At 57.7% G+C, this 24958-nt stretch overlaps 1 protein-coding gene across 9 annotated transcripts in view; it reads right to left on the reverse strand.

The window, feature by feature from the left end:
- Nucleotides 1–1540: 1540 nt before the first annotated feature.
- The window catches only part of ATP2B4 (ATPase plasma membrane Ca2+ transporting 4), a 42612-nt gene continuing 19194 nt past the window's right edge, over nucleotides 1541–24958 (reverse strand). For 5 of the 9 annotated variants that reach the window (XM_038168499.2, XM_072028489.1, XM_072028490.1 and 2 more), the window contains exons 3-21: nucleotides 23767–23964; nucleotides 22949–23206; nucleotides 22189–22314; nucleotides 21665–21790; nucleotides 20174–20209; nucleotides 18451–18612; nucleotides 18138–18352; nucleotides 17805–18047; nucleotides 17441–17682; nucleotides 16870–17104; nucleotides 15680–15859; nucleotides 15460–15547; nucleotides 15211–15317; nucleotides 14244–14435; nucleotides 13936–14149; nucleotides 13471–13682; nucleotides 13013–13120; nucleotides 12447–12629; nucleotides 1541–5173 (exon numbers count right to left, since the gene is read on the reverse strand). In XM_038168499.2, the coding sequence (XP_038024427.1) occupies nucleotides 4868–5173; nucleotides 12447–12629; nucleotides 13013–13120; nucleotides 13471–13682; nucleotides 13936–14149; nucleotides 14244–14435; nucleotides 15211–15317; nucleotides 15460–15547; nucleotides 15680–15859; nucleotides 16870–17104; nucleotides 17441–17682; nucleotides 17805–18047; nucleotides 18138–18352; nucleotides 18451–18612; nucleotides 20174–20209; nucleotides 21665–21790; nucleotides 22189–22314; nucleotides 22949–23206; nucleotides 23767–23964 (3431 nt within the window). In that variant the 3' untranslated portion in view covers nucleotides 1541–4867. Of the gene's footprint in view, nucleotides 5174–10081; nucleotides 10275–12446; nucleotides 12630–13012; nucleotides 13121–13470; nucleotides 13683–13935; nucleotides 14150–14243; nucleotides 14436–15210; nucleotides 15318–15459; nucleotides 15548–15679; nucleotides 15860–16869; nucleotides 17105–17440; nucleotides 17683–17804; nucleotides 18048–18137; nucleotides 18353–18450; nucleotides 18613–20173; nucleotides 20210–21664; nucleotides 21791–22188; nucleotides 22315–22948; nucleotides 23207–23766; nucleotides 23965–24958 lie in introns of all 9 variants that reach the window. The other 4 variants (XM_072028488.1, XM_072028487.1, XM_072028495.1 and 1 more) reach the window with 4 other exon arrangements.

The raw sequence follows: 24958 nt of genomic DNA on the forward strand, positions 1-24958 counted from the left end.
GTGGGATTGATTTCACAAGCTGGTGGACACACTGAGGACGTCACAGTTACATGTGGGCACATTTTATTCTCTGGATGCACTCGCGCATTGTTTCTGCTCAACAGCCAAAGCTTTATTGATTCAAAACCATTTCCCTTCTCCCCCACCCCCAGCATGTTTTATTTATTTTTTATTTTATTTTTTTTTAATTTTTGTATATGTACCCCTTTTCCCACCCCTCAACTGCTTGTCCACTTCTGATTTGAGTAATATCTCTGCTTAGAGTCTGTTTTCTCAGAAGAAGCTAACTGACAATTCATTCAATTTTTTTTTTCTCCCAAGAACCATATAAATTACATGCAAAACATTGTACATAGAGATTAATATCAAAATGCAATACAGATCAGGTGCACTTTAAGCTGGACTCTAGGATATGGCAAACACACCAGGGTACATATTGCTTTGAAACCACCATTTTTTTTTTAATGTCATGCATACCACATAATATTCAGTCTTTTGTTTTGTATTTTTCTGTTTTTATACAAAAATACCAGTGCTTATTATACTAGTTACTGGAAAAGAAAAAAAAAAAATCAGATCTGTGTGCCCTCTTCAAATCAAAATTTTGTTGTGAGAGCACTGGATAAATATATATACACACACAAATGTTGGTTTAATATTGTATATATATATATATATATATATATATTTTAAGGGGAGGAAATAAACTAAAGGCAGTTTTAGCCATGGGCTTCTTTGAAGGAAAATTGATTTTTTTTTTTTTCTGTTGAGCAGGAGGATATCAGAGACAGGCCAGAGAGACCAGCCAGCCTCAGTAGCAGGGGGCAGCCTAGGCAAAGAGATGCTGGAGAGGAACAGCTATGTGCCCCCCAACCTCCCTGGCTGGGGCAGGAACAGAGGAGCATCCCCCTCATCACCACGCACCGCTGCTCGGGAGATTTGGGGCTGCAGGAGTGCAGTTTACAGGTTGCGTGCTCCAGGGGCTGATGAACTTGTAGGAGCTGGACACGGGTGAGGAACATTGCAGGTACAAGCATCCTTCCCCCCCCCGAGAGGTACAGAAGCCTGCAGGGATTATTCTTTGAGGTCCCTGCAGTTATGCAAGGGCTATGGAGGGCAACAGGAGCTGGCAACAGCGTTGTGGAGGTGTGCTTCTTGGATTCGGGATGGGGATTTCTCATTAACCCCAACATCTTGTCACAAGAAGCATTTCCAAAGGGGCTCAGCACTACAGGACGTCTACTCCTTGGCTGGGGAAAGCCAAAGGCTGCCCATGCTAAAAGGTGGTTTAGTTTTTTTCCTTCTTGAGATTGTTTTAATTTCTTTTATTTTAAGCTTATTGCACAAAACCTTTGAAAATTAAGTATAATCCCTGTGCAAATCAAAGAAAACCTAATCACAGAATGCAAATGCCTAAAAATGCCTGTTCAGCAATGCACACAGGACGTGATGTAATGTCTTTGGTACCAACCTGCCAATTTATTTCACAGAAAACCACCACCACCAGAGACCCTACTGTTATTAAGAACTGGATGCAAAATTATGTTCAGAGTGTTTTAATAACAAAGCATTCCAAGGCAAGTTAACACAGATCACAGGGTATGACTTCGGTTCCTGTCTGGCATGGCACTCTCCCCCGTGCACACTCGTGGCAGTTCAAACAAAGCAAAAAATAAAAATAAAAATAAAAAAAATCTCCCCCTCTTTCAAGGCATGTTGCAGAGAGTCCCCAGAAGTTCATGCTGCCGACCATGCCTCTCCACGTAGAGCACCAATCTCCCCCAAACTGTTTTTGTAATGTCCTCAATAACTTAACCCAATAGTCATCTGCTGCCAGTATATCACTGAAACTAAATAGAAAAAAAAAACAAAAAAAAAACTTTACAGAAAAGATGTATGCACAATAAACGCTTATACTTTAAGCAACCAGCCATACCAACATAATTTATATAAAAAAACATTTGTCTCGTCCAACTAACGTCTAGTAGAAAGATGGCTGCTCAGAGAAAAGGAAGCTGACTGGCAGCCGGTCGCCGATACACGGAATTTGTTACCTGTCACCGAACTGCCGTCACGCGTCGTCGCGGACGCGGGACTCGAGATTTTATTTATTTTATTTTTTTTCTTTAAACAAAATACATATGGCTGACGTAAAAATATCAGTTTTTGATCTAAAGAAAACTATATATATATTTTTTTTGCATAATATTTATATATAATTATTTTCCCCCTCCTAAACATGGAAACTAGAACAACAAAAATAGATCAGCTAATGAACAACCAGACCCTTGCGGCAACCCACCAGTCACAGATTTCTGGGAGCGACTTTAAGAGCCTCCAAAGTTGGCTTTTTGTTGTTTTTCATTGGTTTAAGGTTGTTTTTTGTTTTTGTTTTTTAAAGCAGGTTTGAGGTAATAAAAAAAATATCAAAAGAAAAAAAAAAACAGTGCCCCCCCCAAGTATTTAATAAATATTTATGTAAGCTTGTAAGAACATCATATTTTAATATTTTTTTTTCTTTTTTTTTTTTTTGCAAGTATTTAAAATAGAAAAAAAAAAAAAGTGATCTTTTGAACTATGTCCCCAAACCCCACGGCCACCCCTCTCTTACACCACTGGTGCACCCCCAGGCAAGCAGCACCCCCCTGTCCTGCCCAAGGCATTTTTTTTGGCTCGCGTGCAGGAGGAAGGGGAGGCCAGCGATGGGTTTTTGTCTGCGCGGGCAGGGGCTGGTGCCTCGAGACTTGAATTTGCAATTGAGAGGGGGCAGTGGTGGCAATTTCTCCTTGCTGTTGGCAGTGTACGGAGCCCAGCCTTCACCCTCCCCTTGCCAGCACCGGGGAGGGCCGGGTGGGTCGGTGCTGGGCTGGGCAACGAAACAAAGACACTTGGTTTTTGCTGTTGTCGTTTAAGGAACACTTATTTCTTGGCAAAGTACTGGGCCCTCGCGTGGCAGGCGGTGCTGCAGGCAGTGCTCGGAGAAGGCACGGGAGATTCTGCTGTGCGTTCTTAAAGGAAAGGAAAAAAAGAAGAAACCAGCCAGCCCCCCCCCCTCTCGTGGGCACCTCTGCTTACGGGGACAGAGGCCGGGCAAAGACGACATCGTACAGCCAGTTATGATCGGGTTCTCTCTGCTTCCAACCAAACCAAACCAAACAGGACGAGGGACAGAAGGCTGCAGAGCTGTTTCCAGCCCTCACCACCCAAAGCCACTAACCAGGGGTGAACCCATGGGGGAAAAAAAAAAACTAAGCCTGAGCAAAGCCAACTCCTGCCTCCTGCTCTGCCCCCTTCTCGGCTTTGCAAGAGGGTCGGGGCAGAGCCAACGTGCCCAGCACCCCAGGGCCTCCGCTCAGAGCCCAAGGCTCTCACCCTGGGGAGAAACAGTTACAGGAGACCGAGGTGAGGCAGGATGCGGGGTGAAGAGATGATCTTCAAAAATAATAATAATAATAAAATAAAAATAAAGCAGCAAACGAGGCGTGCAGCACCCCTGGGAGCCCTGCGGCCAGCCAGCCAGCCTGCCAGCTCCGCAAGGGAGCCCCTTCCCTGGCAATCACGGGTTCTCCCAGCGGCCGTGGAGACCCCCTCCCTTCCAGGGGCCACGCAGACAGCCTGACTTGTCCCTTCCACCAGCCAAAAGCTGGCCCAGCCGTAGCAGCAATAACCCGCTGCTCATCCTCCTACCGCTTGGGAAGGGATGCGCGGAGCTGGTGGGCACCGCTGGAGCATCCTCGGGGGCTCCTCGGCACTTCGCTGCAGCTTGGCACTCCGAGGCTGGAGGATTATTTAGCCCAGCTGAACACACAAGCCAGAACAGGAATAAAAAAAAAAAAACAAACGCAAAAAAACCCTCTGCTCCCAACAGCAGGGGCTGCTAAAGCTTTCCAGGGCTCTTGCCAAAAGTTTCACAGCCGTTCGCGAGCAGAAGAGATGCGTTTCGTAGGATTCCCCAGGAAAGAGCCCTGCTGCTCACCACCACCGTTCTTCATCCCCTTTACACTGCCAGCTCACCTGCACCTAACTTGGTAGAAAAAAAAATAATAAAACAGAATATTTCCTGGCCAGCAAGGTTCCAGCCGAGTCCCTTTCATTCCTTGTCTACCCGTCACTGCTTTGGAAACAGAGAGAAACGTGTGCGCACGCAGAGGAGGAGCTGGAAAGGCTAGGTACCATTTTTTTCAAGGTGGAAGACTGGTGTACATCCCTGCATCTATCAACCTGCGAGTAAACACCTTCCTCCTGGCTGTTTGTTTGCTTTTTTATTATTTTTTTTTTTTTTCAACTTGTCGCACTACAGTGCTAACTCCCCCGCTTCCCGCTGTGAAGTTCCTTGGGGGCAAATCCCACAAGCAAAGAACAAACCCCAACATTAGAAGAAAACCTTAAAAACCACAAGTGGAAAAAAAAAAATCAAAGTCAGAAGTGCAGCCCACAGCCCTCGGGCAGGGAGCGTGCATGTAAGACTACAACAATTTGAACTTTTTCTTTGAACATGCATTTTCTCAAAGTGAAAACCCCCCTCACGGACGCATGGAGCCCAACTCCTGGAGAGGAAAATGACCTGGCTGTTTCACTTGGGCGAGTACCACTGAAAAATCAGGGATGAAGATGCACAAAATTTTGGCGTAGCCCCTCTCCCGACACCCAGCATCGTGGTACTCCGGTTCCCACAGCTAAATAATCGTTTTTAAAAAAAAAAAAAAAAAAGAAAAAAAAAACACAAAACCCCCCAAAATGATATACGTATGAGCAGTTTGACACGAAGTGACCGCAGTGTGTGATCAGTTACTGGTGCCAACATCACACAGGGCGCGGGGCGAAGGTGGAGGAGGAGGAGGAGGAGGAGGGGGTCGAAGTTCTAAGGTCAAACCGATGTCTCCAAGCTGTGTAAGGGGCTTTCGGGCTCCGGGAAGGTGACCTCGGTTTGATCGCTGTCCACTGCATTGTTATTTCTGTTGAGGGCTGTCGATCCACCCAGGCTATCCCCACCTCGCTTTTTGAGTCCGTCGGTCTCGGGGTCGTCTTCAGCGCTGTCAAGGAATGGTGTTCGAGGCTCGTCTTCCTCCAGGATGAACTCCGGGTGAGTCATGAAGTTATGGATGGAGCTTCTGGACTCGGGTTTCTCGAGGCCTTCGTACAAGGAGCTACGGAACGCATTCACCACTTTGATCTGCCGGGAGGCGAGGGCGCAGAGCGTGGGGGGGGGGACAAAAAAAAAAGAGGGGTTAGTAGCAGCTACGAGAGGCCCGAGCTCCCAGGAGAAACTAAAAAATAAAAGACGATGAAACAAAAAAAGGACGACAACAACAACAACGTCACCACCACTGAACACACAGCTAAGTCAAAATGAGAGATCTATGGTGAACTAGGAGGGCCAACATGGATCAGACTCAGGCACTAGGTGTGTGATGGGGAATCGACCGACTATGGGGCGACTTCAGAAGCTGCAAGAAAAGACATAAAAAATAAAAATAAAATAAAATAAAATAAAAAAACAGATCACTTCGAATGAATGGAAGCCAAAATGCATTAGTTGTCATTACGTGTGCGCACGCGTATCTGTGTGTATCAACGAGGACAAAAAAAAAAAAAAGTGGAACTACGACTCAAAAAAAGAGGTGGGTTAGACAAAGAGTGGGTTCGCTTCAAGGCAAAAACTCTACCGTGGGAGCAACGCGTGTGCTTGCTTCGCTTTTTTAGTCCTACAGAAAGGAACGGGCTTTAAAAAGGCGTCACCGGCTTTTCAAGCCCACGTGCAGCAGCAGGTCCAGGTGGGTGCCACGAGCAGCAGAACGGGCCCCAGCCAAGCATGCAGGAAGGAAGCCAAATGCCCACGAGCTTCCCCGCACTGCTGCCACCCGCATCCCGGGCTGGAGCTCTGCGTCCTGCCCTGCAACGTGCCCGAGGACCCGGCGGTTCCCAAAGGCAGCTGTTTCGGTGGATGCTCTGCACGGAAAACAACCCCAAACCTTGCCAGGACCTCTCGCTGCTCCCGTGAGCAGCCAAGGGGGCTGTCAGCACTGCCAAAAGCCAGGCTCGGGGCACGGCAAGCGGGAGATCCGGAGCCCAGGTTGGGCAGCCAGGCTGCGGCCGTGCCGCCTGCATAGCACCGGGAGGGAGAGATCTGGAAGCCAGCCGGGACGGAGGTCACCGCAGGATCCGCTGCTCCTCCAGAAACCCAGCCTTGAAAAAAAAACAACCTCTTCCAGCCCTCCCTCTGCAGCTGGGTCGCAGCCGTTGGGTCGGATGGGTGCCGAGGGGGCAGAAGGCAGCGATGCTCGGGGCTGATGTCGCCCCCGGGCAGCAGCGTGCAGGGGCTGGGGTGCGTGGGGCGAGCAGCGCGGGCACAGAAGTGCTCCAGCCCCCGCGGGTGGCTCGGGGCTGCCGTCACTCGAAGATGTCAAAAGGCATCACCGAACGAGAGCGTTGCCATCTGCGGGCTTTCCAAGAGGAGCTGACAAACCGAGCTGAAGGCTTCCAAGCCTGGAAGGACCTGGTGAAGTCACAGGGCTTTGCCTTTTGCTGCAAAGCCGGGAGCTGCCCAGCACGGAGCGCTCTCCAAAGCATCTCTTGGGTCACTCCGCTGCATCTTCCGCTGATCTTCCCTGCTGCCTCTCCCCAGAGGGCCCCAGCAGCTCACACCAGCACCCTCCTGGCTCGTGGCACCCTCCCAGCCACCAGGGAACTGCCTTGAAGTCGGTAACGCCTCCCCGGAGCAGCAGCAGCCCTGCTCTGTCCGTCTCCTGCCCCACGGAAGGAGCCCTGGTAGCCACGGGCCACCTCCACCTGCTCCCCATACATGTCCCCTGCCTGCTCTCACGGTGGCACTGCTGGCTGAAGCTCAGGCACAAAGAGGAGAGCCACAGGTCGCATGGATGGGATGCTCTCCGCAGCATCCCCACGCTGCACCTCCGCAGCCTCCCCACCACTCAGCCGGCAGCTGAGGGAGCAGAGAGCGCAGTGCTGCCAGGAAAATGATTCAAGGATCCTCTTATAAGCTCAGGAGGCTGAAAATACTTGTGTGTGCTGCCGCTTCTTCGGGAACGGGCTGCAGAGCTGGTGAACAGAGGCACCCCTTGTCCCGGGGAGCTGAGCCAGGTTAGGCAATCGGCCTCGGTTCGATGCTAGGAGGGAAATCGCCACGCGGCACAGCCAGCGAGGGCCTCCTGGGGTCTTTGGTCTCAGCACAAACAGCACCCCCAGAAGCAAAGCAGAGAAGTTACTCCGGGATGAGTCCTGTGCCTGAAACCCTGGGGAGTTTACCTGCAGGATGCTCCAGGGCTCCCCTCCCATGGGGGTGCCCTTCCGAGCCCGCTCTGGGTCAGAGCGGTGGTGCCACCCCCATGCTGGGGTGTCCCAGGGGTGCAGCACACCTTCTGGAAACAAAGCAGCCAGCTCCAGCACCCACACGAGCTGGGTGAGACACCCCCGAGGAGATGAGGGTAGCTGTGTGATGCTGGAGCACCAGCTGGCTGCGGCAAGGGAAGGTTGGAGTGGCTGGGAACGGGAATTCACAGCTGCTTCCTGCACTAGGATGTCCCACAGCAAGATCCTGGATAAATCCAGGATTTAGGGTGAATGCAAAGGACAAGACAGACCACTGAGCACTGCCTCGTGCTGATGGCAGCGACCTGTCACTTCATCTGCATCCCAAGAGCGGCAACAACTGCCAAAAGCACCGACTGCTCGGAGGCAGCGTGCAGAACCACCTGAACCACACACAGCCACAGCCCGAGCAGGCTCAGGGGAGCCCTGGTGCCCCACGACGAGGTAGTGAGCCCAGTACAAGCTCCAGCAGAGCAAGGAGCAGCCTCTCAGACGCCCTCCAACACCACTTCAAGCGCTGGCGAGCCTGGACCCTGCCTACCACATCACTGCCTGCTGCTCCACAGCAATGTCTGCTCCACCTCTCCCCCAAATATTTTGATTTAAGCAGCTCCCTCAAACCGATGCACAATCAATTCAGGTGTCCCCTCATCAGAGGAGCTTGGCATAACCTCCGAGCTTGGAATAAATCCTCGTTTTACACCAGCACTGCAAAGAGCCACTGCCCAAAAGGGAGGTGGGAATTAGGTCCTCTGCACAATGCCAGCATCGGCTCCGCCACCGACCCAGGGCTTGCTGGGCCCAGCTGCCTCAAACCAGGTCCCAAAGTCCCAAAGAGGCACGGGTTTAGCTCTGCAGACCACCTCCTGGAGCCAGTCCTGAGATTTCCCTCTCCTCCGACGCCCCCCAGCCCCGCACACGGGGCTGCCAAGGTCCAGCCCCGGGGAGCTCTGCCGGGAGGCAGCGGGACGCCGACAATCTGCGGGGAGGGAAGAGGAGCGCAGAGGGAGGGCAGGAAAGCAGCAGAGGGCGTAGAGAAAAGTCCAGATAGAGAACAGAGGGAAGGCTCAGCAGCCTGGGTTAGCCTTTGGTAAGGTCGGTTGTTGCCTGGAAGGACACGCGCCATCCAAGTTATCCACCCACCCCCCCGCTGCAGAACCTGGGGGGGAGCATCAATCCGCAGACTGCAAAGAAATCTGCATTTGGATTTTCTCCCCCCAAATCCCCAATGCCCTCAGACCCCGTCTAAGGGGTTTTCTGCTGATCAGAGTCCCGGCGGTGCAGAGCTGCAGTCAGGAACAGGAGGCAGCTGCAGTGCTGCAGGAGCACGGGGGGGTTAAACACCGCCAAACTCAGGCATCGGTGGCGGCTGAACAGAGAGAAAACAAAAAATCACCCCAAATTCCCTCTTCTCTCCCACGCTGCGTAAACAGCGGGGACCGGGAGCTATGCAAAAAGTCGCCGAGGGTATTGCTTTAATAAGAGAACGAGGAAAATGACTGTGCAATAAGAAAAAAAAATTAAAAAAAAGCCAATTATCCGGGAAAGACACGCTACCTACTCCCAGCCTGGCACAGCCCTGCGGAGAGAACCCGGCTCCCGTGCCCGTGGGCCACCTCTGCTGCTCACAGGGAACAGGGAGAGGGCACCACAACACAGGGCTGGGCTCGGGGCTTTGATCAGCTCGGGGCTGGGACCCCAAAAGGGGTCCCACTGGGCCCAGCCACGTTTTCTGTCTCCGTTTGCATGCGGAAAGTGGCGGGCGCAGAAAGGAGCGGCCAGCCGGGCCCCGCTGAGCTGCTGCGCGGGGCGGCGATGCTCCGGGGACACCAGGGGGACAAAGGGAGCCCCCCCCGTGGTGTCCCCGCAGAGCTGTGACACGCTTCGGTGTGCTCCTTGCCACGGCAGCGTTGGATTTACGCGGAGCTGTGGCACGTGCGCTCCGGCACCGTCCTGCCCGGGGCTTGCCGCAGCCTCGAGGCAGGGCTCTGGGGGGGTCCCCAGGGTGCGCAGCGAGACCCCCAGCCTCGGCACGGGGACCTCAGCCCTGTCCCAAACGGCATGCAGGTTAACCCACAGCACACGGGGGCTGCTTGCTTCCAAGCCAGCTCCGATCCGGGGGGCTCGGCCGCAGCTGAGCCGCGGTGCCCGGCTGCTCGCGCTCTGCCGAGCCCCCCCGATCGTGGCAGGAGCCCACAAACCTCTCCTGGCACTCGTGCAAAAAAGGCAGGGAGCATGCAGGCGGCCCCTGGCCGCAGCCCAGCCGGCCCTCAGGAGCGTGCTGACTGCTGTGGGAAGGGTCCGAGAGGTTGCTTTGCTCTCAAAAGGGATTTTAGGGTTTCGGTAAAGCAACTTCTCCGCCAGCCCCCTGGGGACACAGCGCTCCCTTCTCACAGCAAGGCTCTGAGCTGCTGAGAAAGGCACGGTTCTTTCAACAAGAACTCCCCCAAATTTTGCACCCCTCGGGAGGGCGGACCCATAGGTCAATCCTGCAAAGGAGGAGAAGAGGTGAAAGAGGAGGAAGCAACGAGGAATGGGGTGGGGACGGACCTGAAGGTACCAGCGGCTCGTTCAAGGTGCAACGGCGTAAAAAATTAAATTTGTTTTTTAAGGCTCTCCCGCCCCATCCTTCACTTTAGAGATCAGTGCGTCAGTCAAGGGCCAGAGAGGGAGAGAGAACAGGCTGGGAGAGGCTGTGCAGGTGCTCGCTGTGGTTATTAGAAGTCATGCATTTTAATAGACTATCACTCACTGCCCGCAGGAGGAGATGCAGCAGCAGCAGCAACAGCAGAAGTGGTGGGAGTGGAATTGACGGAGGAAAGAGCTACATGGGTTGGGCTAGAAACATTTTTTACATCATGGTGCTGGCTCACAATGGAAGGCTGTCTCCTGAGGGCTCCCTGCAAAGAGGAGGCGCCGGTCTGGAATGTGTAAACTACGTCCATCTGCAAAGAATCAGAGAGTGAGATAGCGTCGCCCCGGGCAGAGACAGGGAGAGGGGTCGGGGACAGAGGGGAGCGGGGTTCGGGCAGGCACACAGGGACAGGAAGGAAGAAGGAGGGATGGAGAGGGGGGAAGGAAGGAGGAGAGCCCCCCGCCCACGCTCCCGCAAACCCGCGGGGGTTTCGGTGGGTGGCTGGGAGCAGAGGGGAGGCGGGCTCCGGCCCCGGCAGGTGCGAGAGGTGCGGGGTTGATCCCCAAAAGTGCGGGGTTTGTCCCACCACCGAGAGAGGTGCAGTGGGGTGGGGAGCACCCCGGGTTACCCCGACAGTCTGCAGGAGGAGCAGAGAGAGGCAGAGGGCAGGCAGAAGTGGGAGCTGGCAGCCGGCGGGCTGGAAACTGCACTGGGAGAGTGTTTGGGGTCCCTCAGCCCTACGGGGCCGTGGCGGGCACCCAGGGCTGGGGCCGTGCCCGAAGGCATCGCAGCCTCCCAAGCCAGGGCTGCAGAGGGCTCGGGGGGGAGCTGGCAGGGAAGCAGCGAGGCAGCACCCCCAGGGGGGCTGCGGGCACCTTCCAGGGACCAAGCAGGGTCGCTGCCACCCCAAAAACTCTTCCCCCAGGGCTGTGCCCAGCCCTGCAGCTCCTCGCTGCTCCCCTGGGGAAGCGCCAGGGTAAATCACCCCGGAGATGCTTCGCGTCCTGCTTCGCTCCTTGCCCAGCCCGACCTCCATCCCCAGCGGGGTGCTCGGCCCCGGCACACCTCGAGGAACGGCCCCGCACTCCTCCTTCAGCCCCGCTGACCGGGGGCACGAGCCCGTGCGACGCTCGGGTGTGACCTGCTGCTGCTCTGCCCAAATTCAGGGCACCGCGGCCACGAGAGAGATGCTGAAGCAGCACCAGGACTCGCCAACAGCTGCAACATCCAGGAGCATTTTTTTTCCCCCCCAAAATTCTAAAAGCAAAAGCTCGTAGGAGCCACCACGGCTACAGGAGGGAGACCCCAGAGCCTGTGGGTCCACGTTCGTACCTACCAGGACACCTGGATTGCCCCCCAAAGCCCACAGCTCCCTGGGGAGCCAGCTGGGGGGAGCAGGCAGCTCAGCCCCCCACCTCGAGATCCTCAAAGTGATGTCTCCCAGAGGAGAAGCCAACACGGCACAAGGCAGCTGCCCTGCTAGCTCTGGTCCCCGTGCCCGGGGCATTTTGGCTGGCCCGAGTTGTTTTAGGGCTAAAGAAAGAGGAATGAAGGGCGATGCAGCCCTGCATGCCCGCAGAGATGGGACTTAAACAGCTTTGTGCCAAGGGGCAGCTCTGCCCCAGGCCTCGAGGGGAAAAAGGGAGCTCTCCCTGCCTCGAGCAGCCAACCATCGGGGTGGAAAAAAAGCAAAAAACAAAACACCCTTTGGGGAAAAAAAACAACTGGTGTAAAAAAAAAAACCAACACATATCTTAACCAATCCTCCTCCTTGCCTCTGCAGCAGGGCTGAGAGCACCAGGCAAGGAGCCAGGGGAGCTGGCAGGGAGGGATGGCAAAAGCCCCCGCGGGCAGAGGGAGGCGATGCTTGCTCACAGCAGGGGGATCTGCTGGGAAGCTGGCAGCACCCGGCACGGCCAGGAGAACCGAGGGGAACCTGAGCCCCAAGATTTGGGGGAGCTCAGAGACTGCAGCTGGCTCTCAAGAGCCCTGGCAGCCTCCTGGCACGGGGTGCAACCCTTCCCCAGGCAGCTCAGGCTCTGCCCGAGCCCGATGAGAGCTTGCATTGACCCTGGAGCAAGAGCCAGCCCTGCTGCAAGCCCCCCGAGCGGGGCAGGCAGGTGCTGGGTGCGCCACGATGCAGCCCCATGGGGCCGATCCCCAGCAGGCTCCAGCGCTGACCTGCTGCTGAGCGAGGTGCCTGCGGGCAGGGGGCTGCAGGACGCCCCCATCTGTGTAAGAACAGCCCCCTGTACCTCCCCCTACCCCAAGCCATCCCAGCAGGCCAGGCCGTCCCGGTTTCCCAAAAACCAGGGCAGACCCCAAAAAGGCACAGGTGGTGGGAGAAGTCTAGCCCAGGAGGCGATGGCATCCTCCGAGCAGCAGCCGTTGCCTCTTTCCAGAGGGAGCCCCTGGAGAGAAAGAAAGAGAAAGAGAGAAAGAGAGAGAAGAAAGCCCCCCAGGAGCCCCCGCCCCGCAGTACCTGCGTCTGTATCCTGTTGAGACCCCTGAACCACAGGATCTGCCCCCGCCGCAGCTCCATCTCCGCGTGGTCGATCTCATCCACGTCCTCGGGCAGCTCCTCCTCCGGGATCTCCTCCTTGGTGATGCCGTGGCCGGCTTCCTTCAGGAACTTCAGGCGGCTGGTCGGGATGGTGCAGATCAGCTGGGGGGGGGGAGAGCAGAGAGAGCAGGGCTCAGCCCGTGGGCTGGGGCAGCACGGAGCCCCCAGCCAGCAGCGTTCCCCCAGGGGAGCAGCCCTGCAGCGAGCTGCCAGGTCTCAGCGCAGAGATGCCAGCCCTGGAAGCACCCCCAGGGCATGCAGGGTGGGAACGAGGAGGCTTATCAGCATCCTCCTCCTCCTCGGTGTGGTTTTAGGATGGAGCATCATCTCCTGCCCCAGTGCTGAATAAATGCTGGGGGGAAGCAGGGCGGTGAGGCAGAGGGAAAGGAAAAACAGAGGGAAAGCCCGGCAGGCTGGGCTGGGATCCCGTCCAGGCATGGAGGAACGGGGTGGATTGATTTTTTTTTATAGAGGCTGGCTCTTACCTGGCCCCAGAGGAGCTCTCCCACTCCGATAAAAATACACCAGAACCACTGGCTCAGGGTGAGCCCAGAGCAGCTGAAGGGCTTCCCACCGAACTCCACAATGATGATCTGCGGCACAGGGGAGAACAAGTCACACGCCAGGAGCTCTGAGGGCTGCAACGCTCAGCCACGGGTAGAAAAGGTCCCCCAGAACCCCACAAATCCCCTTCCTGGGGATGACAGCTGGGGCAAGGACCTCGTATCTACACCAGCAAAGACACCAGAGGCGTGCTGCCAGCCCTGGCACCTCCCGACACACTCTAGACCCTAGATGCCAGGTTGTGTCACCAAGAAGCTGCTGGAGAATAAGGGGAAAGAAGGGGAATAAGGGGCTACGGGGAGGGACAGCAGCACCCATGGGTCCTCCCAGCATCCCTCCCACCCTTCCCCTTTCCTTAAATCCGACCCCACGGCCTCACCTGGGCTGCAAAAGTCCCCAGCACCACCGTGCAGAAGATGGGGTTGCGATAGATGGCCTCGAAGACGTTCCTCTCCCCGTGGATCTTGCGCGCGTTGATCTCGTTGAAGAGCTGCATCATGACGAAGGTGTTGAAGACGATGGTGTAGTGCTCGGTGGGCGGCGAGTGGAGTGGGGCGTTGCGGCCGCTGTCGATGTCAAACAGCTTCTCCCCTAAGCAGGCGAGGGGTTTTCGGGGTGGGGGCAGGCAAGGAAAAGAAAATGAGATCCCGTTCCTTACCTCTGCTCGGCCTCAACAGAATTCGGATCCCAGTTCTCAGCGTAAAACCTCTATCATCACCCGTCTGCTTCCCAACCCATCAGCTCCGTGGTGGCCAACGTGGGGTCCCCAAAACCACCACCGAGGGTGCGGTGGCTGTCTGCCCCTTTTATCCCCACCCCGGTTTCTTGGGGTCTCGAAGCTCACCCACAAAAAGCAGCGTGAAAATGATAGTGAGCTGGTAGACGGCGTGCCCCAGGATGTTCTTCATCATGGTGCGGGAGATGAGCGGCTTGTTGCGGCCGTAGGGCTTGCGGAGCAGCAAGGACTCGGAGGGGGGCTCGGTGGCCAGGGCTAAGGAGGCAAAGGTGTCCATGATCAGGTTCACCCACAGCATCTGCACGGCCTTCAGGGGGGAGTCCTGTGGGGAGAGGAGGGAGAAACGTGTCACATCACCAAAACCTGCCCCGTTTTCGGGCCCTTTTGCTCCCCGTGCCTGGCCCTGCAGCCTGTACCTGCGTGATGCAGGCGCCCGTGAAAGCCACGATGACGGCCACCACGTTGACGGTCAGCTGGAACTGCAGGAACTTGGAGATGCTGTCGTAGACGTTGCGGCCCCACATCACCGCCTTGACGATGCTGGTGAAGTTGTCGTCCGTCAGGATGATGTCCGAAGCCTCCTTGGCCACGTCAGTGCCTGCGATGCCCTTGAGGGCAGGGGAGGAAGCGGCAGGGATGAGGCCTAGGGCCAGTTCCATGCGCTCCATCTGCCCAGCTCCATGATGCTGCTTCTTCCCCAAAAACAGCCCCGGGAGAAGACCCCACTGCAGCCAGGAGCTGGTGCCAGCCCTGCCTTTTGCTCCCAGTCCTTGCTCCATGCAGCAAACCGAGCGTGGAGGCTCCTGAGCAGCGCAGCCTTCAGGGACAGGCACGGCTCAGCTCCAAACTGGGGCTCTGGGTCAGTGCAGCGTGTCACCCTGAGCTGTCAGTGCTCCTGATGGGTGACACTGCAGCAAAGCAGCAGCCCCACAGCCCCCCAAAAGTCACTGCAGTGTCTCAGCACGGTGAGGTTTGCTCTGTAGGAGCTGGGCACGGAGTCACGGAGAGCTCCAGAGCACTGCTGGACCTCCCAGCTCAGCACCTGGCGCCACTGTGGGCAGGACCCTGGTGCTCCACAAGCGCTGTATCACCTTGAGTTTGCCACCATCCCATGGCTGGGGCAGAGAAGCCAGGCTACTGGAGGATTGCTTTCCAGCAATTGTTTGCTAAAGTCCTAGAAAGTTCCTGGGAATTCGATCAAACCTCCCAAGAGGGTTTCTTCTTCCTTTCTAAGCCACCAAGGAAGATTTGGAAGAGTTCCATCACTCCCCAGGTAATTCAAGTGTTCAGAACAACCAAGCAGGTTGTCAGTTTCTCTCCCCAGAAAGCAAAACCACCCCCGAAGCAGGGAGCACCCCGTGGCGACCCCACTGCAGTCCCTACCATGGCAAACCCAACGTCAGCTTTCTTCAGCGCTGGGCCATCGTTGGTCCCATCCCCGGTGACGGCCACGACCTGCCTCTGGTCACCAACGGTGCTGTCGATGATTCCTGCATCGGGGACAAGCAGCGTGGAGAAAGTCAGCTCTGAGGGCAGCCTCCAGCACAGGTTACGCTGCAAAAGCACCCGGGCAGGGCAGACTGAGAGGCTTTGGGGAAGGGAGGCGGCCACAGGGGGCTGCTGCGCACCCACCTTTGACAAGTGTGTGCTTATCCGTCGGGGAGGAGCGGGCCAGCACACGCAGCTTGGGCCAGATCTTGTCCAGCTGCTCCTGTTCCACCTGCAGGACATGGATATGAGCAGGGCAGGGACCCCCAGATCCCCCTTTTCTGCCCCACCTGAGAGCACCAACCCCGAAACCCCTCGCCTCGAGGCACCCCGCTTCCCCCGAGAGGCCCCCCGAGGAGCCCACCTCGCCCTTCTCGTTGCGGATGAGCCGGTTGAACTCCTTCCCCTCCAAGCACAAGAAGTCCTCCCCTGGCAGCAGGATGCCGCACTTGGTGGCGATGGCACGGGCGGTGTTGATGTTGTCCCCTGTCACCATGCGGACGGTGATGCCCGCGCGCTGGCACTTCAGGATGGCATCGGGCACCTGGGGACGCGCACAGAAAGAGGGTGGGTGGGCAGGGTAGGGCCATGCAGCCCCTCTGCCACCCTCCCCAAGTGTTCCCCCCTCCTCAAATGGATCAGGGCAGGGTCTCAGTGCAGCCACGAGCCATTTAACAGCCACCTGATGCTCAGCTGGGTGCTCAGCTTGGGGACCAGCTGCTGAACCTAAAGCTGCCCCCCATGAAACCAGCCGAGCCATTTATCCCTGGGGGTACGGAGAAGCCCCCAGGGACCAGAGCATCCCTCAGAGCAACTCCCCGGGCAGGGTAACCTCATTGCTCTCTCCACGTCATGCTGCAGAGCCGGGTGCGAAGGCACGGCCAAGACAATCCGTCAAAACGGGGGCATCCCCCCCCCCAAACAACCCCACACTGTTCCGGCAGCACGTTGCTGCCCTAATGGGTTTATCTATTACGGAGCGGTGGGGGAAGAGGATATTAGTGAGGAATTAGCAAATCGAATCACAGCCTCCAGAGCTGGTGCAGACGGGGCATCTGTAATGCAATTCCCAGGCCCAGATACTTGAACATCTAATAAGGAAAGATGCAAGCAAGGCAGGAGCGCGGGGGCAAGCTCCGAAATGTAATCAAGAGGCAGGTAGCGGAGGGTTTATTGCATTAGTCCAGCTGCCTGCCCGGCACCCCCATGGCAGATGGGGGCAGCGAGATGCAAGGAGGGAGAAAAATTGGCTAGATCAGTCCTGCCCTCTCCAGCACCCTCGTCACTCCTGCCTGGCATCTCCATGGATTGCACGTGGAAGGAGTCAGGCTCGTGCACAGACCCCTGCACCCGTAAAGGAGCAGGGTTTGGGGGAAGCAGGATGCCACCAGGTCCTTCTGTTTGGGTGTGGGAGGGAAGTGCCAGCACGCAGCATCCTGGGGCAATTCGGGGATGGACGTGCAGAGATGCTCGTGCTTCCCAATGGGCCTCATGGAAAAGGGCTCCTGGTCCAGGAACGGGGCTGGGAGAAGGACAGTGAGGGAGCTTTGGTACCTCTGGCCGCACAGGGTCCTCTATCCCAACCACGGCGATGCAGGTCAGCTCGGACAGGATCTCGTTCTCGCTGTCCCAGTCGGGCTCGGCGTCAGCGGGGAAGTCGCGGAAGGCCAGGCAGATGGTCCGCAGCCCGTGGCACGCCATGGGCTCGATCACCTTCTTCACCATCTCGTCCCGGTCCTTTGACTTGAACACCCGGGCGTCACCGTTCTTGTCCAGGATCCTGGTGCACCTACGTGGGACCAGGACAAGAGGGTGAGGGAGATGGGCAGTGGCACGCTGCCCTGCTCGGTGATCCCCTCCCTGACACCCATTGTCCCTGCCTGTAAAATGGGCGCATCCCCCAACCCAGGGCTGCCTACAGCTCTACCAAAACCACGCTACCAAGACCCAACATTTCACCCACAGCACCTCCAGCTCAGCCCCTTCCTCCCCACTCCACAAGACCTGGGCTCTTTCACCCTCAACGCCCCCCCCACAAAAAGCTCCACGGCGCACTGAAAGCCTGAAGCCCCCTGGGGCTGCTGGGACTGGGAGAGGACCAGAAGAGCAAGGAGAGGCCGATTACTTGCGGAGGATGATCTCGGAGGCTCCCTTGCTGTACATGCGGAAGCCGCCGTTGCCGTTCTTCAGCACCGTGCTCATGGACTTGCGCACCGAGTTGAAGGTGTAGACCTTGTAGAGCTTCTCCTCCGGCACCTCGTTGCGCACCGCCTGGTAATCCTGCTTCAGGTCCAGCACAAAACCCAGCAGGGCACACTCCGTCTTGTTCCCCACTTGCCGGGGTAGCCCCCCTTCCTTCTCTGGGGGCTGGAGGGGAAAAAAAGGGAAAGAAAACACAACGTCAAACCTGGGTACGGCAGGATGGGAGCTGTAGGGTTGGCCAACGGTGGTGGGAAGTCAAGGTTTCGGCTCTCCAACAGCCTGCTCACCAGGATTTTGGACGTGTAGGCAGAGTTGATGGCGACACCGTTGACGATGAGGTCCAGGATCTTGGGCAGGATGGCTTCGGGGTCGGGGATCTGGCGGTAGTGGGTGTCCCCCACATAGGCCTGCACCACAGTCATGCGGTTCATGGTGAGCGTGCCCGTCTTGTCCGAGCAGATGGCGGTGGCGTTCCCCATGGTCTCGCACGCATCAAGGTGTCTCACCAGGTTGTTGTCCTTCATCATTTTCTGCAGCAGGCAGCAGAGCCGGCGGGGTTAGAGCCAGAAAAGACCGAATTTCCCCCATAAAGCTCTCTACATCCTCCCCAGCGGTCTCACCTTCACAGAGTAGGCCAGGGAGATGGTGACGGCCAGCGGGAGCCCCTCGGGCACGGCCACCACCAACACGGTGACGCCGATGATGAAGAACTTGACGAAATACTGGATGTAAATGGGGGTGCACTCCGCCAGCCAGGGCCGGCCCTGCACCCCGAAGGTGTCGATGACGAAGTACAGCACCAAGATGATGACCGTGATGGCCGACATGATCAGCCCTGGGGGAAAAAAAGGGGCAGAGCAGAAGGTGAGGGGACACAGGGGAGGCAGGGGACGGCCCCTTCTCACCCCAAAATTTCCAGGGAGAGCTGCTCACCTGCCTTCCCGATCTGGACCGCCAGGCGCGTCAGCTTCCCTTGCAGCACAGACTTCTCCTTCTTGGGCACCTTCACCTTCTTCTTCTCCTTCTCCTCGTTTTCCACCCCTTCCTGGCTCTTCAGGGGTTGGATCTCTAAGGCCACACCATCCTGAGTTTTAGCTACAGCCCCAGGGCAAAATAAGACACCACGTGTGAGTAGGAGAGAGACCAGAAGACCTGCAGGACACCACTGAGAAAGATGGTGGTGGGAGAAAGAGAGAGAAAACCCAGAGCACAAAACCATTCCCTACGACACACACCATTCCCTACGACACACACATCCGAGCACATGGAAACCTCGTGGCCTGGGGCCCTGTCGCCTCCCTGTCGCTCAGTCTTTGCCATCTACCTCTCGCCCCAGCCCCATGGATGAAGGGTCCTTGGAGCTGATGGTGGCCGGGTGCCAGGCAGGACCATTTCTCGTGGTGGTGCTGCACAAAACCCCTTGACCAGGCCATGGGCAGGAGGTCTCCAACCCCTCCACGGGCTGCTTTGTGCCCTGTAGCACGTTGGGCTGGCCCCATAGCAGCTCCCATGCACTGGCAGACCCCATCCCTGTGGGGACAAGCTTGGGAAGTGGCTTCCCTCTGCTCTGAGCCCCTCTTCGGTGCCTTAACGCCTTTTTAATGCCCTTTGGGGGCTCAGCAGGAATCCTTTCACAGGGGAGCTGGAGGGGTGAGATGGAGGGGGACGGTTAGGCGGTCAGATGGAGTTTGAAGAGGAGTGAGCCAGCTCCCGTAACCCAGCCCTGAGCCATCCATCACGGTTTTAGGACACATTTTTAGGACCCAAGACAGCTGTTACAGCTCGGCCCGACTCCCTGCCCTCATCCAGCTGAGGGTCTGGAGACCCAGGTCGGCTGGGAGTTGTGGAGCAGGATGGGGAGAGAAGCAGATGCCACCCCCTGCGAGGCTGCTGGGGCTGGGGGCGCAGCGGGGGCCCCCCAAGTGTCCCAGGACCTGTCCCCTCGATGGTCAGAGACAGCCCCGAGCTGCCCCGTGTCTGCCACCTCCTTATGCCAGCCCCCGACACGGACAGAACAAGCACCCGGACACAGTCTGACGGGAAGGAGGGCAACTCAAACTGCTGAGAGGAGAGAGAGAGAGAGAGAGAAAGAGAGAGAAAGAGGTGGAGAGAGAGGTGCAGAAATGGGCTTCCTCCACAGCCTGCAAAGAACAGGGTGAGAAACACTGGCGAGAGACGCTCACGGAGTCGAGGCCATGGGAGGAGAGGGTGCAACCGTCCCGCGGGCCGGGTCCCAGGGGGTGGCTTATCCCGGGAGGACGCGATGCGCCCACGTCTCTCCCCCAGCCGTGCCCAACCACAAAGCCCGCAGCAGGGCAGCTCCTGGGGGGCACGAAGGTTCAGAGCCACCAGGTCACGCCAACGTGGACACGGATGCTCTGCCAATGATCCGGGCTGCTGGGAAGAGCCCCGTCCTCCCTGCACGAAGACTTTGGCCACGGGGAAGCCAGCCTGCATTGTCCCCGCTGCGCCCAGCGCCGCGAGGCCGTGCCGGAGCCACGGGACCGTTGCACCCTCTCCCAGGACAACGAGGCGAGAGTCCCGCCGGAGCAGCAAAGAGCACAGACTCATGAGAAGAAGGAAGGAAGGAAGGAAGGAAGGAGGAATGCTCGGTAGTTAGTGTGGTGCTGGTTCAAAGGATGGAGAGGCTGGTTACCTTTGTTGCGATTTTCGGGGGCTCCGGTTTTTTTACCTGTTCAAAGAGAGAAAGGGTGCAGGGCTGAGCACACGGAGCCGCAGCCAGCGGGGGGACAGGATGGGACGGGCCAGCCCTGCTCCGAGGGGCCGCACACTGCTCCGGCAGCATCCGTGCAGGGGGCTCAGCACCACTGCTGTCACCCTTGGGTGCCAAGTGTGGGACCCCAGCCAGCTCGCCTCGCTGGAGGCCATCCTGCGCCCCAGCACGAGGAGGGTCTGGAGCTCCCCGGCTTCCCCAGCACCCCATCCCCATATGTAAAGCACCCCCTACAACTCCCACCAGCACCCCACGGGGTGCTGGGGTGTCTCAGGCCTTTGGGCAGAAGCCACAAGCAGAGTTTGATGGGTGCCCAGCAAGTGCTGAGTGCTCCAGCCCCCCTATTGCCACCAGATCCAACGGGGACACACAGACTTGCCCCCCCACAATGGGCAGCACTACAAGGGGTAGAGCCCCCCATGTCTGTGGTGGGCACTGTCCCCGTAATGGGATCCCCGGTGTGCCTCCAGAACACCAGAAGCCCTGTGCTTCTGTAATTTATACAAGCAAAGCGTGATAAAGGGATTTATACACCACACCTGGTTTCTCCTCTCCCCCAGGTACCACAATGAAGCTCTCCCTTCCTCAATTTTACTCCCAAATCGAGGGCTGCAAGGCTCCAGCACGTGGCACGGAGCTGGGTTTGCTGTGGGGCTGAGTGCCAGAGCTTGGGGACAAGGAAAACCCCAAGCACCGTGCCCGGGTCCCAGGCAAGCTGCTGCTCAGCTCCGCCAGCAGCCGCTCCCCACGCTCCCACCTCCGAGCTGGGCTGAACCTCAGCTTCCCCAGCCCGACTCACACCAACGCTGGCTTTGAAGCCTTTGTGGCTGAGGAGGGCTGGCACGGAGCAGCGAGACATGAGAGCAGGAAAGCATTCGAGTCCCAGCATGATCGGGAACAGCTCAGCCTGCCCGGCTGCTCTCCTCTCCTCCACCCAGCAGGGCGCAAACCCCTCCTTGCCCTCTTCTTCCATCCCCTGTGCTTCCATCTCCTGCCCAGGGAGCTCAGCAGAGATCTTCAGCCAAGTTTCCAAGGCTCTGGACGGGCTGCTGACACCCTGCGGGCACTCACCTTCCCACCACGGGGTGGCAACGAGCACCGTGCCATTTCGGGGCAGCACTGGCGGCCCTTTTCCCCGTAACCCCACAACCCTCCAACTGCAGGCTGCAGCTGGCAGGAGAAGAGAGCTGGAGCTGTGACCAAAAAGAGCTGGAGAGCCGAGGTCTGGGTGCACGAGGGGCTTTCCCCTCGCAGCACGTCCCACGCTGTCCCAAAAGCTTGCCAAACTGCCTGGGTCAGGCACACTAAAGCCCAAGCACATCCCTTCGGTGGTTTGTTGGGCACTGGTGGATGCTCCCCAGGGGAGGGAGAAAGGCAATAGGAGGGAGGAAGTGGGTTCAGTCATCTCCTTACCTTTCTTCACCTTCTTCTCCTCATCTCCTTCTCCTGCCCCCAAGAGGGTGAAGATGATTCCCGTCTGGGAGTTGATCCCCACGGCGGTCACCACCATCCGCCCGGAGCCCTCCATCACGTGGGTACCTGGCATAAAGAGAGGCACAGTGAGGCAGGACACCAGCACGGGGCTCCATCACCCCCAAAACACCAGGACCAGGCGGAGGCCCCTTCCCCATAGCAGCACAAAGCCCCCACACCAGCCGGGGTTTCCTCCCTGGGGCATCTCCCCCCAGGGCTGCCGGCCCCAGCAGCAATGGGACGCTTGGGACATGGGATCTGCCCAAATGGGGACACACTGGAAAGGTCCCCGTGCCGTTCCCATGTCTCTCATGGTTGCCAAAGAGATGGTCAGGATCCCGTCCCGATCAATTCAGCAATTCACAGTGTGATGCCAACAGGTTTGGGACTTCCAACCATGCCAAAACCTCAGGCTTTTTGCTCTGGTGCCAACACAAGTTGGGTTTTCTGCCCAGAAGCCTCACCTGACAGCAGCATGGGGTCTTTATCGAGAGACTTCTTGACCTGGTCAGACTCCCCGGTCAGCGAGCTCTCATCTATTTTCAGGTCATTCCCTTGGATCAGGATCCCATCTGCTGGCAAGAGGTCACCTAGGAGAGGAGCAAAGACAGGGGTCGGTCCCAGCCCGGCCAGCCACAGCTCGCCCTGTGTCTCAGGAGGACTCGGGTGTTAGCAAAAGGACTCAAAATTCAGTCTCAGACCAAGCTTAGAGGTAGGAGAAGCAAAGGGAGGGTATTCCAGAGGGACATCTAATGGCTCTAAAATCTTTACACGCAAAGCATTCAAGTTTTGAGGTCTTTCAACTGCATGGTGCTTCCTCGTATTTGATTTGATGGAATCAACACCACGCCTTCCCAAAGCCTCAATACACCGAACTGTTACACAAACATCCACCTGCAGAGGTGGGAAAAAGCTCTACGTGAAAATAAACACCATACAGGGAAAAAAAAACACAACTCATTCCTGATGGGAGCTGCAGGGAACAAGTGAGCCAGAAGCAGGGACCTCCTCTAGCCCGAGGGCTACAACATTTAGGTCTTCCCAAAGACACCTCGCTGGGGAGATGCTCACCAAGGACACGGTTGTGGGTTGTTTGGGACCAGCAGATTGCTGAAACAAGTCCCTGATGTGGGCTGGCGAGAGGTGAGTGGAGCCCCGTCACCCAAACAGAGCATCTCCCATCGTCTGAGAGGAATGACCGCGCCGCCCGCGCCCCTCACTCACCATATTTGATCTGCGCGATGTCTCCCACCACGATCTCGGCCACGGGGATCTGAATCACCTGCCCCTTGCGGATGACCGTGAACTTCTGCTCCTGCTCGATGCGGCTCTGGAGGCCCCGGAATTGCTTCTCCTTGCTCCAGTCATTGAAGGCGGTCACCAGCACCACGATGATGACCGAGAACAAGATGGCCGCCCCTTCGATCCAGCCGGCCTGCGACTCGCCCTCGTCCTCCACGCCGCCCGACGACTGCCCGCACACTGCATTTTGGGGGAAAAAATAAAACCTTTTGTACAACGGGATGCTTGGTGGCTTCTGAGAAACACTCCCAGAGGACAGCCGGGGTGCTCCCTGAGGTTCTGGTTGGGAATGAGGGGACATTTCTCCTCAGAAAGAGCGGGCAGATGTTGGCATGGGTTGCCCAGGGAGGTGGGGGACTCTTCGTCCCTGGGGGGGCTCAAGGAGAGGTTGGACGTGGTGCTTGGGGACACGGCTCAGTGGGGACAGTGGTGGCAGGGCAGGGGGTGGTTGATCTTGGAGGGCTTCTCCAACCTTAATGACCCCAGGATCACTCACAAGAGCACTGGTTTGGGGGAGTTACCAAAGGACACCTTGTCCCAAAGCAAAGAAGCAAGCATGTGGGATTTGGGAAGCCACCAGGCCATACAGACCCCTTACCCCTTGAGAAACAGGGAGGAGCAGGGAGAAGCCACCATTGAAGGGGACAGCAGGAGCAGCACGGCTCCGAGGCACCACCAGCATGGGGGGGGACGGACTCACAAGGGGGAGGATTTCATCCCAAAACCCATCGGGGACTCACGTTCATTGTCACCGCCCGGGGGGTGGTAGAAAGACAGGCCCAGGGAGATTATGGCTGCTATTTCCAAGATGATCAGCGTGACGTCCTGCAGCGCCTCCCACACTAACTGCAGGAACGTCTTGGCCTTCTTGGGGGGAATGAAGTTCTGGCCGAACACCTGCCTCCTCTTCTCCAGGTCGGTCGGGTTCCCGGACAGACCTGGCGAGGGGACGGCGAAAAATGAGACCGAGCCACAGCGCTGCCTCCATCTCCTCACCTCCGGTGCTGCGGAGGGGCGCAGAGCCCAGATTTTGCTCCTGCCACCCCTCACGGTGAGGGACACGAGGGACACCCGGGGCGGGCACGGAGCCGCCGCTCCCCGGTGCCGCAGTTAATGCCAGTTGGCGCTGGCCGGCTTGTTTACACGCTGCAGCAAATTAACCGTAAATCTGGCACCGCCAGCGGCGCTCGGAGCTGTCAGAGCCACCTGATGCCTCTCTGCTGCCAGCTCGGGGAAGGGGAAGCAGCGGGGAGCGCTGCAGGAACGTCTCCGACCACCCCCCAAAGGACACCGAGACCCCCAGCGGATGGGGGACGGTGCGACCCAGGGGCTACTCCTGCTTTGGGATGGGTGGTGGGAGCTAGGGAAGGAATAGGACAGCCTGGATCTATCGGGGGAATTGGGTTTTGGGGGGGCTGAACCCCTTCCTGTGGGTTGCAGGGGGTGGGGGAGCGCAGCAGCCTCCCAGAACGCGGCAATGGGGCGAGCACTGGGCCCCACTGCCTCCCCGTGCACCAAAGAGCTGCACTGGGGGGGGACACGAGGCGAGAGCAGCCCCCCCAGCCCAGCACCACCTTAATGCAGCCCCACACCAAGCCCCTGCATTTTCCACCTTAAGAGCAGCCCGGGGCTGCTGCCAGCTCCCGAAATGCACCGGGCAGGGGCTGTAACGCCCGGCCCTGGGGCACCCATGGGTGCCTGGAGCAGCCTGGCAGCGCCACGGCCCCACCCTGGGGGCCACTTCCCCACAGGGCGGCCCGGCTGGAGGCAGCAGCAGGATGCACCCCGCTTCCCCCCCTACCCTGACAAAACCCCGCAGAGCAGCCCGTGCATCCCCACCCAGCCCTAATCCCGGGATCTCCCGGCCCCCCGTGGCCTCCCCGAGATGGAAAATCTGGCTCAGCATCGCTCAGCGCCGTGCCTGACTCACGC

The sequence above is a fragment of the Anas platyrhynchos genome, chromosome 27, assembly GCF_047663525.1.
Source record: "Anas platyrhynchos isolate ZD024472 breed Pekin duck chromosome 27, IASCAAS_PekinDuck_T2T, whole genome shotgun sequence".
NCBI classification, from domain to species: Eukaryota; Metazoa; Chordata; class Aves; order Anseriformes; family Anatidae; genus Anas; species Anas platyrhynchos.